This window comes from Haliotis cracherodii, unplaced genomic scaffold, assembly GCF_022045235.1.
Source record: "Haliotis cracherodii isolate W230 unplaced genomic scaffold, xgHalCrac1.p SCAF_6, whole genome shotgun sequence".
Taxonomy (NCBI): Eukaryota; Metazoa; Mollusca; class Gastropoda; order Lepetellida; family Haliotidae; genus Haliotis; species Haliotis cracherodii.
This window is the reverse complement of record NW_027266319.1, coordinates 257061-276291: the sequence shown is the minus strand read 5'-3', so window position 1 is coordinate 276291 and position 19231 is coordinate 257061. Positions and strand designations below refer to the sequence as shown.

The 19231-nt window shown below is 41.8% G+C and overlaps 2 protein-coding genes across 8 annotated transcripts in view; one reads left to right on the top strand and one right to left on the bottom strand.

The window, feature by feature from the left end:
- LOC139445560 (inositol 1,4,5-trisphosphate-gated calcium channel ITPR1-like) overlaps positions 1-19231 on the bottom strand; it is a 253058-nt gene that overhangs the window by 9574 nt on the left and 224253 nt on the right. For all 7 annotated transcript variants that reach the window (XM_071226708.1, XM_071226711.1, XM_071226710.1 and 4 more), the window contains 10 exons: positions 18385-18577; positions 14653-14775; positions 13484-13656; positions 12804-12968; positions 8518-8719; positions 7678-7776; positions 5905-6056; positions 5385-5550; positions 4309-4469; positions 353-514 (listed from right to left, as the gene is read on the bottom strand). In XM_071226708.1, coding sequence (XP_071082809.1) covers positions 353-514; positions 4309-4469; positions 5385-5550; positions 5905-6056; positions 7678-7776; positions 8518-8719; positions 12804-12968; positions 13484-13656; positions 14653-14775; positions 18385-18577 — 1596 coding nt within the window. The remainder of the gene's footprint in view (positions 1-352; positions 515-4308; positions 4470-5384; positions 5551-5904; positions 6057-7677; positions 7777-8517; positions 8720-12803; positions 12969-13483; positions 13657-14652; positions 14776-18384; positions 18578-19231) is intronic.
- LOC139445226 (uncharacterized) lies at positions 10933-11409 on the top strand. Its single transcript, XM_071226365.1, has one exon. The coding sequence runs from the start codon at positions 10933-10935 to the stop codon at positions 11407-11409; it is 477 nt and encodes a 158-aa protein (XP_071082466.1).

Genomic DNA, 19231 nt, shown 5'->3' with positions numbered 1-19231 from the left:
GCTGGTGAGAGAGAGGGAGGAGAGGGAAGAGAGAGAGGGAGGGAGATGTAGCTACCTGCTCCTTGAGTTACGACAGCTGGTGAGAGAGAGGGAGGGAGATGTAGCAACCTGCTCCTTCAGTTCTGACAGCTGGTGAGAGAGAGAGAGAGAGAGAGAGAGAGGGAGATGTAGGTACCTGCTCCTTGAGTTCTGACAGCTGGTGAGAGAGAGGGAGGAGAGGGAAGAGAGAGAGGGAGGGGGAGATGTAGCAACCTGCTCCTTGAGTTACGACAGCTGGTGAGAGAGAGGGAGGAGAGGGAAGAAGAGAGAGGGAGAGAGAGAGAGGGAGAGAGAGAGAGGGAGATGTAGGTACCTGCTCCTTGAGTTCCGACAGCTGGTGAGAGAGGACCTGGACCAGCTTGTTTGTGAAGTCCAGTTGCACCTGCAGATTGCGCAGATCGTTCTGTTCGCCCTCGCTGTCATCTGCTGCCAGCGACATCGCCCGCATCCTTGGGAACCAGTCAAGGTTTTTGTCCTGCCACCACACATCAAACTGGCATTTACAACACAGCTCAACACAGCCTGGTCATGTGCCTCTAATAACAAGCAATAATTCCAGCTACTCAATGTGACATATGCTTACACTACAGAATTGATTTGAATTGACAACAATCACTCACCTGACAAATCACTCAAAAGTAACACCAACTCAGTGACTACAGACTATGTCTCACACCTATCTCCCTCCGCCATTAACTAACACTGTCACCTCCCTCACTCCCCCATTAACTAACACAGTCACCTCACTCACTCCCCCATTAACTACCACAGTCACCTCACTCTCTCCCCCATTAACTAACACAGTCACCACACTCTCTCCCCCATTAACTAACACTGTCACCTCACTCACTCCCCCATTAACTAACACAGTCACCTCACTCACTCCCCCATTAACTAACAGTCACCTCACTCACCCCCCATTAACTAACACAGTCACCACACTCACTCCCCTATTAACTAACACACTCACCTCACTCACTCTCCCATTAACTAACACAGTCACCTCACTCACTCCCCCATATACACACTCACTCCCCCATTAACTAACACAGTCACCTCACTCACTCCCCCATTAACTAACACAGTCACCTCCCTCACTCCCCCATTAACTAACACAGTCACCTCACTCACTCCCCCATTAACTAACACAGTCACCTCACTCACTCCCCCATTAACTCAACAAAATCACCTCACTCACTCCCCATTAAATCACACAGTCAGCTCACTCACTCCCCCATTAACTAACACAGTCACCTCACTCACTCCCCCATATACACACTCACTCCCCCATTAACTAACACAGTCACCTCACTCACTCCCCCATTAACTAACACAGTCACCTCACTCACTCCCCCATATACACACTCACTCCCCCATTAACTAACACAGTCACCTCACTCACTCCCCCATTAACTAACACAGTCACCTCCCTCACTCCCCCATTAACTAACACAGTCACCTCACTCACTCCCCCATTAACTAACACAGTCACCTCACTCACTCCCCCATATACACACTCACTCCCCCATTAACTAACACAGTCACCTCACTCACTCCCCCATTAACTAACACAGTCACCTCCCTCACTCCCCCATTAACTAACAGTCACCTCCCTCACTCCCCCATTAACTAACACAGTCACCTCACTCACTCCCCCATTAACTAACACAGTCACCTCACTCACTCCCCCATTAATTAACACAGTCACCACACTCACTCCCCCATTAACTGACACAGTCACCTCCCTCACTCCCCCATTAACTAACACAGTCACCTCACTCACTCCCCCATATACACACTCACTCCCCCATTAACTAACACAGTCACCTCACTCACTCCCCCATTAACTAACACAGTCACCTTACTCCCTCCCCCATTAACTAACACAGTCACCTCACTCACTCCCCCATTAACTAACACAGTCACCTCCCTCACTCCCCCATTAACTAACACAGTCACCTCACTCCCTCCCCCATTAACTAACACAGTCACCTCACTCACTCCCCCATTAACTCAACAAAATCACCTCACCCACTCCCCATTAAATCACACAGTCAGCTCACTCACTCTCCCATTAACTCACACAATCACACCACTCACTCCCCCATATACACACTCACTCCCCCATATACACACTCACTCTCCCATTAACACACACAATCACACCACTCACTCACCCATTAACTCAACAAAATCACCTCACTCACTCCCCATGAAATCACACAGTCACCTCACTCACTCTCCCATTAACTCACACAATCACACCACTCACTCCCCCCATATACACACTCACTCCCCAATATACACACTCACTCACCCATATACACACTCACTCCCCCCATATACACACTCACTCACCCATATACACACTCACTCCCCTATATACACACTCACTCCCCTATATACACACTCACTCACCCATATACACACTCACTCACCCATATACACACTCACTCACCCATATACACACTCACTCCCCTATATACACACTCACTCACCCATATACACACTCACTCACCCATATACACACTCACTCCCCTATATACACACTCACTCACCCATATACACACTCACTCACCCATATACACACTCACTCACCCATATACACACTCACTCCCCTATATACACACTCACTCACCCATATACACACTCACTCACCCATATACACACTCACTCACCTATATACACACTCACTCCCCTATATACACACTCACTCACCTATATACACACTCACTCACCCATATACACACTCACTCACCCATATACACACTCACTCCCCTATATACACACTCACTCACCTATATACACACTCACTCACCCATATACACACTCACTCACCCATATACACACTCACTCACCCATATACACACTCACTCCCCTATATACACACTCACTCACCCATATACACACTCACTCCCCTATATACACACTCACTCACCCATATACACACTCACTCACCCATATACACACTCACTCACCCATATACACACTCACTCCCCTATATACACACTCACTCCCCCCATATACACACTCACTCACCCATATACACACTCACTCCCCTATATACACACTCACTCCCCTATATACACACTCACTCACCCATATACACACTCACTCCCCTATATACACACTCACTCCCCTATATACACACTCACTCACCCATATACACACTCACTCCCCTATATACACACTCACTCACCCATATACACACTCACTCCCCTATATACACACTCACTCACCCATATACACACTCACTCACCCATATACACACTCACTCCCCCCATATACACACTCACTCCCCTATATACACACTCACTCACCCATATACACACTCACTCACCCATATACACACTCACTCACCCATATACTAACTCACCCAATCACCTTCCTTGCTCATCTACTCACTCACTCACCCATTAACTCACACAATCACCCCACTCACTCACCCATTAACTCACACAATCACCTCACTCAAACACTCCTCCATTAACTCACACAATCACCTCACTCACTCACTCACTCTCCCATTAAATCACACAATCACCTCACTCACTCACCCATTAACTCACACAATCACCTCACTCACTCACTCACTCCATTAACTCACACAATCACTCACTCCCCCATTAACTCACACAATCACCTCACTCACTCACTCCTCCATTAACTCACACAATCACCCCACTCACTCAAACACTCCCCCATTAACTCACACAATCACCTCACTCACTCAAACACTCCTCCATTAACTCACACAATCACCTCACTCACTCTCCCATTAACTCACACAGTCACCTCACTCACTCACTCACTCACTCACTCACTTCCCCATTAACTCACACAATCACCTCACTCACTCCTCCATTAACTCACACAATCACCCCACTCACTCAAACACTCCTCCATTAACTCACACAATCACCTCACTCACTCACTCACTCCCCCATTAAATCACACAATCACCTCACTCACTCCCCATATACACACTCACTCACCCTTTAACTGGGGCGACTATGCTTGTAAGTGGCGACTAGCGGCATCGGGTTGTCAGACTCGCTGACTTGGTTGATGCATGTCATCGTATCCAAATTACGTGAATCGGTGCTCATGACATCAATCACTTGATTGTGTGGTCCAGACTCCGTCATATAGCTGTAATATTGCTGAGTGCAACAAACAAACAAAAGCTTATCCAAACACCTCACTCACTCACCCATGCCCTCACTGTCTCACATCCTGTCACGCCCCCCTTGTGCTGCTGTAGCTCACCTTGATCATGTCGTAGACGTAACTCTCCGGCCCCGTGAACTCCGTGGGGTCCTTCACCTTCACCAGCACGATGAAGAACAGGTAGTGCCACATGTTGTGCTCCGATCGAATGTGCTCCTCAAACGATGTGGACCGATTGTCAAATTCACCTCTCTCAAGTCCTTAATAAAAACAGCATCATGAAATAGTACTTGTACACTGTGACAACCTCCCATATACAGGTGAGTCACATGGTGAGGTGATCATGAAATAAAGATTAACAGTGTGTCCAAGATTATTGCACTTAAATAGCGACATGCATGCACACATGTGTGTATGTGGCTGCTTGTACTTGTCTGGACTAATGCCGATCTTATAGAGCTACCCGCTGAGATACCATGCAACAGTTCTAAAATGAATGCCCAACACAGACACAGTATACTGACTCCAAGACAACCAGTCCTTGTTTAAGCCCCTTACTGCTGAGCGCAAGGCAGGGTAACAGTAAGTACCAACTTTAAACGTCTTTTGGTATGACGCGCCCAGGGATCTAACCTCGGACCTCCCACTCTCTGAGCAAACGCTCTACCACTAGACCACAGAGGCAGTCAACAGCATCACAAATGCTACTTGTACACTTTGACAACCTCCCCCATATACAAATGAGTCCAAAGTATTACAGAGTTGATACATACTGAATGGATGGCAACCAAAGTCAGGAGCTTCTCTAGACATTTCAAGGCCTTAATGTGCCATTAATTCTAAATTGGCAATAATGTTTTTGTGTAAAATAAAGAAATATAGTTAAATCTTAATATGTAATATGGTAAAGAATTCCTTTGCACTTTACTTAGATATTTTCAAACTGTCATTCAGAAATGATGATCACAAATTAGTCATTACTGGTAGATTTTTCAACATTTTCAAATTATAGCGATTTTGAATTTCTCATTGAAAGAATGTTTAAGAGAAAATTTATATACACAGACAAGGTGCTTAGTTGAGAAACATGACACATTCCCAGTTTGCCATCAGCAGAGGCCGTTGACTGGATGACGAGAACAGGAACAGGTACAGGAACAGGTACAGGAACATACCACAAATGAAACAGGTGTTTTTGATGACCTCCTCTTTTGTCTGCTTTTCACTTCTGAGATCGGCAAAGGTGTCGATGATGACACCAAAGATGAGGTTGAGGACGATGATGATAACAATGAAGAAGAACAGCAAGTCGTAGACGATTCTCGCCACGAACAGAGGCTCCTGAGGACAGAGAGATTTCAGACAGACTTCAGTGGATATCAAGTTTTGGCATTTCATTTATGGTGTACATATTTCTTTACGTGCATATAATGTTTTGTTTGAGGAATCAAGAATATGAACGTTATGAGTAAGTTGAACAGGTGAGGTGAGGTGAGGTGAGGTGAGGTGAGGTGAGGTGAGGTGAGGTGAGGTGAGTTGAGGAAATGTGCTAGGACAGGCAGTGGGCCTGGAGCCTCTATGATGTCAGTGCCAATATAACTTGAAACTTTACTAATCTGACCAGTATGTTTAGAATAAGACTCTGTCCAGGACGTTCAGAATAAGACAGTACTTGCTGTGTTCCTCCGTACGTACCTTGCTGCTGGGTTTACGGAGGACGTCTCCAATGCCACCGCCGTTCCTCAGCCCCTCGTTGAGAGAGGTGACGATGCACATGATGAGGGTGTCGCACGTCCGCTGCTTGCCTTCTTCCTCCATGTCGCCAGCCCCGGCTCCACTCAGTGTATCTGTCCATGCACAGTTAGACAGTAAGTGTGCTTGCTACATCTCAGAGAGGGACATCAATACACCAGTCATGCACACTTAGACAGTGAGTGTGCTTGCTACATCTCAGAGAGGGACATCAATACACCAGTCATGCACAGTTAGACAGTGAGTGTACTTGCTACATCTCAGAGAGGGACATCAATACACCAGTCATGCACAGTTAGACAGTGAGTGTGCTTGCTACATCTCAGAGAGGGACATCAATACACCAGTCATGCACACTTAGACAGTGAGTGTGCTTGCTACATCTCAGAGAGGGACATCAATACACCAGTCATGCACAGTTAGACAGTGAGTGTGCTTGCTACATCTCAGAGAGGGACATCAATACACCAGTCATGCACACTTAGACAGTGAGTGTGCTTGCTACATCTCAGAGAGGGACATCAATACACCAGTCATGCACACTTAGACAGTGAGTGTGCTTGCTACATCTCAGAGAGGGACATCAATACACCAGTCATGCACAGTTAGACAGTGAGTGTGCTTGCTACATCTCAGAGAGGGACATCAATACACCAGTCATGCACAGTTAGACAGTGAGTGTGCTTGCTACATCTCAGAGAGGGACATCAATACACCAGTCATGCACAGTTAGACAGTGAGTGTGCTTGCTACATCTCAGAGAGGGACATCAATACACCAGTCATGCACACTTAGACAGTGAGTGTGCTTGCTACATCTCAGAGAGGGACATCAATACACCAGTCATGCACACTTAGACAGTGAGTGTGCTTGCTACATCTCAGAGAGGGACATCAATACACCAGTCATGCACACTTAGACAGTGAGTGTGCTTGCTACATCTCAGAGAGGGACATCAATACACCAGTCATGCACAGTTAGACAGTGAGTGTGCTTGCTACATCTCAGAGAGGGACATCAATACACCAGTCATGCACAGTTAGACAGTGAGTGTGCTTGCTACATCTCAGAGAGGGACATCAATACACCAGTCATGCACACTTAGACAGTGAGTGTGCTTGCTACATCTCAGAGAGGGACATCAATACACCAGTCATGCACAGTTAGACAGTGAGTGTGCTTGCTACATCTCAGAGAGGCACATCAATACACCAGTCATGCACAGTTAGACAGTGAGTGTGCTTGCTACATCTCAGAGAGGGACATCAATACACCAGTAATGGGCTTCACACATTGAACCTATGTCGGGAATCGAACCCAGGTCTTCGGCATGACGAGCGAACGCTTTAATCACTAGGCTACCAGACCTCCCACCAGAGATGGTGAGGTCAGATTAAGATTATTGCACTTACATAGCATCGTGTCTCTGCTTGTACTAGCCCAGACTGATGTCAGTTTTATAGTGCAAGCCCAATGAGATACCATGCCGCAGTTTAACATGGATACCCCACTCAGACACAGCATACAGAGCCGACCAGTCCTTGGTTTCATCCCATTAATGCCATGCAGGGAAACCACAAGTACCATCATTCTATGTTTTTTGAATGACATGGCTTGGGAACGAACCCCTGACCTTTGACTTCCACTCTCTGGGTAGATGCCCTATCAACTAGGCCACGGAGGCAGTCGCCCCTCAAGAGATAAAACAGGTCTCACCTTTCCCTGCCTGGATCAACTGGCTGACAATCGACCCAGTGGGCGTGCAGTTTTTGTCGCCTGCAGAACAAGTACTTTCAGGCACTGTGGCGTTAACATCTACAACAAAACAACATGAGGTGAAAGCAAGAAAATGGGACATGTTACTTGATTCTTGGTGTTTGTGAAAAAGGTTAGAAAATGTTTCATTCATAAGGATCCTATTATCAACTGCTGATGGACGACACTAATCAGTCTTAAAACAGCAACATTAGCCTGTACCTAAGAGAAATAGTGATAAAGCAATGAACCTATGTAAAGCACTGTTAATTGTAGCCAGGTAAATTCATACAAAACTTCAGAGCAGGCAATATCTGAATGATGAGAACCAAACCACAGACTTCTAACTGAGACTATAGTCCCAGAATGATTCAGTGTGTCACTCCACCAACACAGACTCATCAGGAGTTGGTGGACACATGTGTCAGTGATTGTTGTCAGCAGTGTTGTCAGCTACATTGATGCATGGATAAAATCAAGTCTGGGCCAGGCAACCCAGTGGTCGACAGCATGAGCACTGATCATATGATGGTCTGTCCACCCAATCCTGGGTCTCTAGCATCGGTTGCTGACAACCGTGTTTGTTTGTTTGTTTGTTTAAGGCCGCACTCAGCAATATTCCAGCTACATGACGGCAGTCTGTAAATAGTCAAGTCTGGACCAGAGAATCCAGAGATTGACATAATGAACATCGATCCACGCATTTGGGATATGATGACATGCATCAACCAAGTCAGCGATAAGAATACATGTGATTTTCACTGTTTCCTGAAAGGATGTATATGTGACTACAATGGCTACCCTCTAGTTGGGGAGTGTCATCAGCTGTCAGGGGGTCCACCTCCATCAGGAAGTCATCACGGAAGAAGATGAAAGCGATGATGGAGAAGAGGTAGATGAGGATGACGGCCAGCACTGCAGTTAACACGATGGAGCGACCGTTGCGTGTGACAGACTTAATAACATTCAGCAGCGTTTCCTCTCGATAAACCACGTCCAGGAGCTGTGGGCAGGAAGATATAACATATATACACCATGTCCAAGAGCTGTGGGCAGGAAGATATAACATATATACACCATGTCCAAGAGCTGTGGGCAGTAAGATATAACATATATACACCATGTCCAGGAGCTGTGGGCAGGAAGATATAACATATATTTCCAAATTTGTAAGATTTTTTGTTACATGTTAGTATCTCATTAATTATGTTATTCTAAAAATGTGTTTTAATCTTAATTTGTATCTTATATATGTCTGCACATACTACTATAAACAAAATAGCTATAAATTATAGTTAAGCTCCAAAAAATGACTTTGAAGGGTCAAATTTTGCCCATTTTAACTTGTCACAAGCCTGATGGCCCAACTTCATGATATTCAGTTTTAATCCAAAATTAGTTTTTGTCAGACATTTTTGCATATATCTTTAAAGATGTTCTTAGATTAAGTATAACAAATTATTTAAATAATTTTGAATGAAAAATATATGATTTATTTCCGTTTTTATGCTTGTCACAAGGTTACATGTCACTACTGTTATCAGAATTAAATAGTTCGAATAAATGGCGTCCCCCTAGCTGACTGCTTAAACTACTTCTTGTTCCAAAGCCTTGCTTTTTGGATGTCAACATTGCTGCACCTGTTTTTTGGAGACAGCAGAAATAAAAAAAATTACAACACATAAGGTGAGTCGTTTTTCATATCTCATGTTTTATTACGTCACTACTGTTACTGGGCTTGAAAGAAAACCTATGTCATATTATTGTTGCGTGCATATGGGTACTGATTTTCCATTTTGTGTATAGTTTGGGAAGCATGTGTCTTTTGATCCTAAGGGAGCAATCATTATTTTAGAAATGAAAGTTAAGTGATTTGTCACTAATGTTACGGTCACTACTGTTACAATGTCATTTGTGTTATAATGTAACAGTGGGGACAGAAATTATAACAGTGGGGACATATCGTCAGTTGAACTAGTATTCTGCAGGCAAATTGAAAGAATAATTCATGGCTGTTTGTACAGATAATTATCATAATGAATACAATAATTTTGCCTGAAAGTTCTGAAAAATGCACACATGCATGGCCAGAAAACAGACAATACGGCAAGTATATGTAACAGTAGTGACGAAGGATGGTAAAAGTTGTGACTGAAATGGATTGCAATACAGCTTCTGCTATACTTCCATAACAATTCAAACTAATATATGTTGTTTCAATTATGTTTTATGAATTTATTTTCAAAATTACCAAATTTACATCTGTGATTGCAACAGTAATGAGTATTTTAAATACTTGTAACAGTAGGGACACTTAATTGTAACAGTAGTGACCAGAGATTTAGCGATTGTAACAAATTTTGACAAAAGTGCATTGATAAAAGTGTTAGCTAATTTTCATAGCTGTTTTGAAACAATAATATATGTAAGCTTGACATTGCTTCACAGATTTGTTTGAACTGATTGACATAGCTGTTCTAATCTCATACGTTTTAATTGCTTTGTAACAGTGAGGACACAAAATGTAACAGTAGTGACAACTGATTTAATGTTGTAAGAAAATGGTTTTGGAGATTACGTTTTACAATTGCAGAGAATTACTTTCAAAGTGCATTTCTCATTAAAAACTGTTTCACAAAAACTGATACCGATTTCATTGAATTACCAACAGTTTTACTTGAAGTGCATATGTTGTATCAGTGGTGACACTGAATTGTAACAGTAGTGACTAGGGATTTTACAATTTGAAAGAATATGTTGTAACTTAGTGTTTCTTAATTTTAATATGTGTTTAAAACATACCTCTTTAAGTTTTATAAAATTGACTTGAACTGAAATATTTGTAGACATATTTCCTCCAATATTATGAGTTAAGTGGTTCTGTAACAGTAGTGACAAAGGGTTATAAGGGTTTTGACCAACTGGTTACAAATAGGTTTATGTTTTCAGTAGTGACATAGATTACTGTAAGATTAGTGATAAGGTATCTTGAAACCCAATTTATTCCGGTTGACGTCTTTGAATATTGTTTATGTTTTCCTTGTAATATTTCAGAAGACTCTGGTGGCTTTGATGTAATTGTCAACATAGTTTCTCCATTCTTCTAACACATGTTTTTGCAACTGTAGTGACTAGGGTTGTGAAATTTTCTTTAAATGTTATGTTTTCAATCATATATTTGGCTTTTTCAGTGCAAAGAATCAAAGATGGGTATGAATGCGGTGGAACACCAAAGGCGTAACAGGCAAAAGGAGAGATGGCACTCCAGAAGCATATTCATCTCTGGACAGTTTTGCACCTATGACACCAGTGATTAGAGACAATTTGGAAACACATATGACACCACAGAATCCCAGCCAATCCATGATGCAGGATGTTCAAGAGACATTTTCATCTCTTGACAGTTTTCAAACACCTATGACACCAGTGAATCCCAACAAATCCATGATGCAGGATGTTCAAGAGATATCTTCACCTCTGGACAGTTTGGAGACACCAGTGAATCCTGGTCAATCCATGATGCAGGATGTTCAAGAGACATCTTCACCTCTGGACAGTTTTCAAACACCTATGACACCAGTGAATCCCAACAAATCCATGATGCAGGATGATCAAGAGACATCTTCACCTCTGGACAGTTTGGAAACACCTATGACACCAGTGAATCCCAACGAATCCACGAAAGCAGGGTGAAGGGGGAAGATGGAAAGTCCCATGTCAATAATGTTAATGTGCTTTTTTTGTGAGTTACCAATGTCTCAACATTCTTCTACATTAAAGCTTATTCAGTTGATATGATGTGTTTGTGTTTTTGATAACATTGTTTGTTGCGTTGAAAGATTGAATGTGGAAGTCATATAAAATTTCCTCTTTCAGCAAAAAGTCACTACTGTTATGCTTGTCACTACTGTTATTGGCCTAAATTATAGAAAATAATTATTATTGTCCTTTTGTTTTTTGTTTTATCTGTTATTATCTAATAAATAAGCATGTAACTGTATGTTCTGAAAGAAATCTGCCAGAACAAACAATGTTTTAGTACAAGAAGACTTGTGTCATAACTTAAAATTTTATCAAAATGTAAATTGACAAACCAAAGCTTACCATATTTTTTAAATATTTTCTTCAATTTGGTTTCTTTTGACTTTTCTGTGTACAACTCTTTGCAGAAAATGATATTATCACTAAAAAGCCCAGTTCAAATAAAAAAAAATTCCAAACATCCTTACTTTACAACATGTAACAGTAGTGACTTGTAATTTCCATATTTCGTTTTTTAAAAGTCCACAAAAGCAATATTAGGATTCATTAAGATTGCAAACTCTCTACCTTAACTCTAAAACATGTTGTTTTGAACCAAAATCAAGGAAAAGAAATATTTGTTTTTTGAAATTCAGAGGCACCAAAAGTCTCACAAATTTTGAAAATACACCACGTCCAGGAGCTGTGGGCAGGAAGATATAACATATATACACCACGTCCAGGAACTGTGGGCAGGAAGATATAACATATATACACCACGTCCAGGAACTGTGGATAGGAAGATATAACATATATACACCACGTCCAGGAGCTGTGGGCAGGAAGATATAACATGTTTACACCACGTCCAAGAGCGGAGAGCCGACGATCGATTCACACACGATTTCTCCGAAATTAATGTAAACGATAAAACAAATAATAAGTCGAATATATTGACTTGTATTTCTAGTGTTACGTGCTCGCTGTGATTAGCTGGTAATGCTTTTGGGCGATGGTGAAAAATTATTGGGTCAGTTTAAAACTTGAGTTCATTAAAAAAATTTCGGAGGCATGTGTCACCGCACACATTAACTGAATTAGTGCTATGTTGAAGGGCGCAATAGCGAGGGAACACTGTATACAGCTCTTCAAAAATGCTTGTCCTTGCCTCACATAACATTCCATAGCAGAACCAGTATACAATGCAATCAGTCATCTTGTAAATATTTGAAGACACAAAAAAACTTAAGATTGTGTAAAATTATGAGAGCAAATGTCTCAATTCACACATCTTTTGTTCTGTTAAATAGCAGTTTGTTGGAGAGAGTTTCCGGTGTGGCACTCACCAGCAGACTGTAGAAGAACTCATGCACACACAACCCCAGCACTGAAAGCAGCAAGTAGATGACGTGGTAGATGAACTCAAAGTCTGTCAGAATCACATTGATGGGCTTGGAGAATGTTCCTCGGTTGCCCATCAAGCTGATCAGGAAGATGAATTTGTTGATTACCTGCAGCATAGAATACAAGAGTCAGTATTGAAGGACATGCTGGCTGTTCATGCCAGACATGAGGGCAGCCTTTTCAATGTCCACTCGCCACAAGAAATGCGAATACCATAAATGTAGGCTAATATATGAAGATTTACTCATATTCAAGAGATATTAGATAGGTTTGATGCACAAACAAACATACTGGTATGTTGTGTGAACCGATGCTCATGAACACATCCCATGTGACATCACAGATCCATGACTCCAGATGCACCATTTGTCTGGTGCAGGATTAGCGTGTAAAGTTTGGAAATCATGTGCAGCATGTCGGGATAAGAATAAAGACACTATGGTGACACTTGACTGACTGTTGGTTTTATCATTAATTGGTACATATTGGAACATTTCTTCTTAACATACTACTTCTCTATGTGTTTCTATGGTTCCCGTTTCTTTTGGCGATGAGTATACAACACACTTACACGTGCAGACATTTAGCTAAGGAGTAGGGAGGGAATGTTCGAAGGACTCACATTGAGGCCCCCTAGCAGCCACAGTGTGGGTCCGAGGCCTACTGAAAAGATGAGGCGAAGTATTGTGGAGACGATGAGCGTGCGTATACCAGCAGGTCGGGGTATTGTGATCACGATGGCTAGAGACACCAACATGGCTGTCCATACCAGCCCTGACAGACGTGGATCCAGTTCTGAAAGGTAGGAGAGTGAGTTAGTGAGTTGGGTTTAACCAGTGGTGCAAACGGACGTGGGTCCACATGCACAAAAAGACCTTAGTGCTAAGATGATCTACTTTAACATAGGCTTACGTTAGTCACAGCGTAAATCCTAAACTTTAACATAGGCTTATGATGGTCGTAGCACTAAGATCGCTTTGTGCACATGGGCCCAGGCTAGTTTGCAGCACGGTGTGCACTGAAATGTTTGCAAGACCGAATAGCATCAACATAAATATCAGAAAGACTTTAAATCCAATTTTTGTCCTCAGAGTCCCCTTACACATCAACTCAGTGTGCTTGTTCCATTCTTGGTTTTATGCTGCTTTGTATGCATGTCAACTTAATGAGGCCAGAAAGCCTGAAGTGAAACAGGTCTTTATGGGTTTATGAATGAGTACAATGTGCTGAAAGACTGAGGGTCATAATCTTGGTTAATCTGGGATTGAAACCAACAATTAGCAACTCATAGTATGGCAAAGGGATGCAACTCTGTACAGTGCTCACAGCTCAGAGCCACCTATGCCTTCCTCTATTTGAGTGAGTGAGTATGATTTTACGCCGATTTTTATTAATATTCCAGCAACATCGCGTTGGGGGACACCAGAAATGGGCTTTACACATTGTACCCATGAAATGAGGACAGTCAGCCTATGAGGAGTTGAACGCAGCTAAAAAGGTGTAGGTTTCCGTTTTCCGGAAACCATCCTGAAACCTTCCGATACCTTAAGTTTCAAATATTTTTTTTATGTGTTTCACACTGAATTTAACAAAATGCACCCCTCAAATGTTTTTGTAAGGTTTACGCAGGGTATCCGTGCCAGATTAAAAATGGAAGGTATCTGGAAGATTTCCGGAAAACCAACACTTTTTTTTTGCTGTGGAAGAGGAGAACATGATCTTGTGATGAGGATATGTCTCCTAAACTATCCCACACATTTGTCCGTATATGTGACAGGAGTGACCACCTACCTTTCCTGGAGTCGCTGAAGGGGTAGAAGACGGCCACCATGAGGTTGATGATGACGGCGAAGTTGAAGGAGATGGAGCCCCAGAGAAGCATATGGCTGCTGAACCAGAACAGGAGTGGGTTGGCTGGAACCAAACATGGCACACACTCAACACTGGGACAGTAAAGTGAGGTAAACAACACTGTATCAGTAAAGGGAGGTAAGGGCTCAGCGCCATGGCCCATTCTACAATGCAATCTTAGCGCTGTCAAACATCTTTGTTATAGTATGGGAGTTACAAGTCTTAGCGCTGTCATACGTCTATGTTACAGTATGGGAGTTCTGAGTCTTAGTGCTGTCATACGTCTATGTTACAGTATGGGAGTTACGAGTCTTGGCGCCGTCATACGTCTATGTTAAAGTATGGGAGTTACAAGTCTTAGCGCTGTCACACATCTTTGTTATTGTATGGGAGTTACGAGTCTTGGCACCGTCATACATCTATGTTATAGTATGGGAGTTATGAGTCTTAGCGCTGTCATACATCTATGCTATAGTATGGGAGTTATGAGTCTTAGCGCTGTCATAGTCATACATCCTTGTAATAGTATGGGAGTTACGAGTCTTAGCCCTGTCATACGTCTATGTTATAGTATGGGAGTTACGAGTCTTAGCGCTGTCATACATCTTTGTTATAGTATGGGAGTTATGAGTCTTAGCGCTGTCATAGTCATACATCTTTGTTATAGTATGTGAGTTATGAGTTTTAGCGCTGTCATACATCTTTGTTATGGTATGGGAGTTACGAGTCTTAGCGCTGTCATATGTCTATGTTATAGTATGGGAGTTACGAGTCTTAGCGCTATTATACGTCTATGTTATGGTATGGAAGTTATGAGTCTTAGCGCTAAGATGACAGAACAGGTCTCTAGTCCACCATTCATCCTAGTGCCCAGACTGGGACAACTCCCATCCACTGTCACATAAAATGCCATATAAACATTTCAAACATGTTCGGTTGAGTCAAATTGCATTATATTTTTAAAAATGTTTTTAACTTTAGTATGGCAATGTATTCTATCATTTCAAATTTTGTCAGAACAGAACTGAGATAGGACATTAGAATAATGTTGTGCAAACAAGTAATATTAAAGTGCAGTGGCAATGGGGTGAAAATATTGTTACAAGATGTAGATAACCTGTGTTAGAGATGGCAGGAGTGGGGCATGCTAGATAAATAGGGAATATCAGCTGAGTGTGCTTCTGTATTGTAAATATCATACATTGGAACTACAAATGGTATCATGGGAGCCATTAGCCAGATTAATACATATAGTTTCATTCGTATTATATGATATTATGCTTCATAAACACGAAGGAAATACCATTCTTTTCCATACCTTCCTCGAGACATGTTCTCAGTTTTGAGGGTCTAATCTTTCCTTGGACGATTAAACATAAACTGTCTGTTGCTAAACAGTGGATGATACTTAAATAACGGTTTGTAATTTGTGTTGGGGGATTGGCCAATACCCCTGGTCTACTAATACCCAGATATATATATGGTAGTCAACAGAGTGTGATTATTGGTAATAAGTCAACCCCTCAGTTTTGAGGGTTTAATCTTTCTATAGACAATGAAAAATCACTTCTTCGTGATACTGAGTATTTGATAACTAAATAGCTTTGTTAATTATTAAACTACATCTAAAATGTCAGTAACATCTACATAGGCTAAAACAGAAATGATGTTTGGTTTCTCAAACATGTTCAGCATTAAGTTTGCATAACAAAACTGTCTCTAAAGACCCATTGGACACAAAATGTCATGAATTCAGACGTAAGTTGCCAGAGAAACCAAACATTAATTTCTGACGGCCTGCATTATCCATGCTTACCAGTTACCCCTATGAAAATGACAGGATGATACAAATGAGGAATAAAACAATAAAGAATCAGAGAGGTCAAAATTCAAAAAAGTGTTGTAGTCTGGACTCTGGAAGATGTATCAACTGCATTATGCAGCATCAGCAGTTTTCAAGCTACCGTATTCGACGTAATAAGCGCCCAGGGCGCTCTCAAAATTAGAAAAAGGGGGCTCTTATTAGAATATAATTTTAGTGAGAAAACAACAGAGTTGAAAGATCGTAAATTTTGTGGTTTATGCTGACAGCCCGAAATGATACAAAAGAAAAGTCTGTGCGTATTATAAACGACAGATATATTTTCCAGAATTTAATTGCCCATAATTAAGGGTGCATATTACACACGAGTGAGTATTATACACGAAATAAATAAGTCATGTGTACATTGATCAGTCGGAAGGTGTGCCAAATTGTGATTGTTCACTCGCCAATAATTTAACAAATATCGCCGTGGGTGCTTATTACGTCGAATACGGTAATCGTTATGTCAGCTACACTTTTTTGGGAGGGGGAGTGTTGTTGGGTAAAGCCGCACTCATCAATATTCCAGCAATATGACGGTAGTCCGTAAATGATCAAGTCTGGACCAGACGATCCAGTGATTGATATCATGAGCCACGATGCAGACAATAAGGAAACGATGACATGCATCAACAAAGTCAGAGAGTCTGACCACCCAATCCTGTTAGTTTACTCTTATGACCAGCATAGTCGCCTTTTACAGCAGGCATGGGTTGCTGAGGACATATTCTAACCAGGATCTTCATGGGTTTGTCAGCTACTGAGGAGCATGCACACAGACTGGGGGGAAAGAGATTGGAGGGGTGCGGTGGCTGGGGGACATGCAGTCACGTGCAGATCAAGAAAAAGATTCCAGGTTGAATCTGGCTGAGATCTTTTTAACAGAATGATAAACCTACTTATATTTGTTTGTTTGTTGCTGTAATTTGCACTCAGCAATATTCCGGCCACATGACAGTAACCTGTAAATAATTGAGCCTGAACCAGACAAACCCGTGATTGATATCATGCGCAACAATCCTTTCATTGTTGTATGTTGACACGCAATTAACCAAGTCAACGAGTCTGACCACTCAATCCATAAGTTGCCTCTTATAGTCTGGAAGGAAATTTAAGGTACCGACGTATACTGCAATGTCTGAAAAAAAATTGGACCTACTCCAGTCAAAGTTGGTATGAGATTATTAAACAGTCATACATAACTGGATATTACAGTTAAAGACAATTGGTGGATGAATAAAAAATCTGTCTATTTAGCTATCACTATATTTCACCAACAACCAGCCCTGTTCGTCACGGGTGGAACGAGCATTCATTGTTGATTGGTTCAACTGTGTCATATGGCCCTGTGATGCAGGGGTAGCATTATGCAGATGGCTGTTACAATGAATGCTTGTTCCACCCGTGACGAACAGGTCTGGTTGTTGATGAAATATAGTGATAGCTAAATAGACAGATTTTTTATTCATCCACCGATTGTCTTTAAATGTAATATCCAGTTATGTATGACTGTTTAATAATCTCATACCAACTTTGACTGGAGTAGGTCCGATAGTTTTTCAGATATTGTAGTAAACGTTGGTACCTTAAATTACCTTACAGACTATACAACAAACTTATGTTGCTGGGGACCTATTCTCCCCAGGGAGAATTCAGTGTTTCATCATCATGTTTAAATCACGAAGAAGTCATGAACACAATGTTAACTTAATCTAACTGAAAAATGATGCAACAGACAAAAACAATCAAACATCAGCATGAAATCTTTACTTTGAACTTATACAAGTACTTTCAAATGAGCTACTCACCCCGCAACATTTTCTGCCACTTCATTTCGGCAAAAAGATCTTCATGTGCGGCAAAGAAGTCGGCCACCTTGCTGCCCTGCTCGTCTCTCTCCGTCGTGTTGAAGACCTTGACCTTTGTCTCCTCTGTCAAGTACTCACAGATCTCCGGGATGGGGAACACGATCCGTTCCATCGTCCGGTCCTGACGCACGATCTGTCACACACGTACAGAGTGAACAATTCTTCACAACACTTACAACTTGACTCAACAGTCACATGATGAACATAGGTGTCTGCTCGCTGATCCAAGCTAATCCACCCTATTTGTGTATTATGAACTGTATGTCTTCATCAGCCATGTCTCTAACAATAAATATAACAAGTATCATAAGTGTTACATTAACTTCAAGTATTTATTAATTAAGAATCGACTCACATGTTGATACAGATAGTTAACAGTCCTGTTTTTGTTTGTTTGTTGTTTCTTGTTGGCACTCAGCAATATTCCAGCTATATGATGGCAGTCTGTACATAATCAATTCCGGACCAGATAATCCAGTGATTGACATCATAAGCATCAATCTATGCAGCTGGGATACAATGATCAACATGCATCAACAAAGTTAGTGAGCATGACCACCTGATCCAGTTAGTCACCTCTCATGACAAGCATAGTTGCCTTTACAGAAAGCATGGGTTGCTGAAGACCTGAATCTTAACTGTTTCGTGATTGACTTGGACTTAATGTCGCTTTGAACAGTATTTCAGTTAATTCATGGAATGTGAGCTTCATGTGGGAGTAAAACCTGATGTGATGTAGGTCTTAGATGTATACCACTTTAGAGAACAAAAAAATTAAAGATCTTGG

Excerpts from the sequence above, each read along its gene's own strand:
- LOC139445226 (XM_071226365.1), top strand. The coding sequence starts at position 10,933 with ATGCGGTGGAACACCAAAGGCGTAACAGGCAAAAGGAGAGATGGCACT.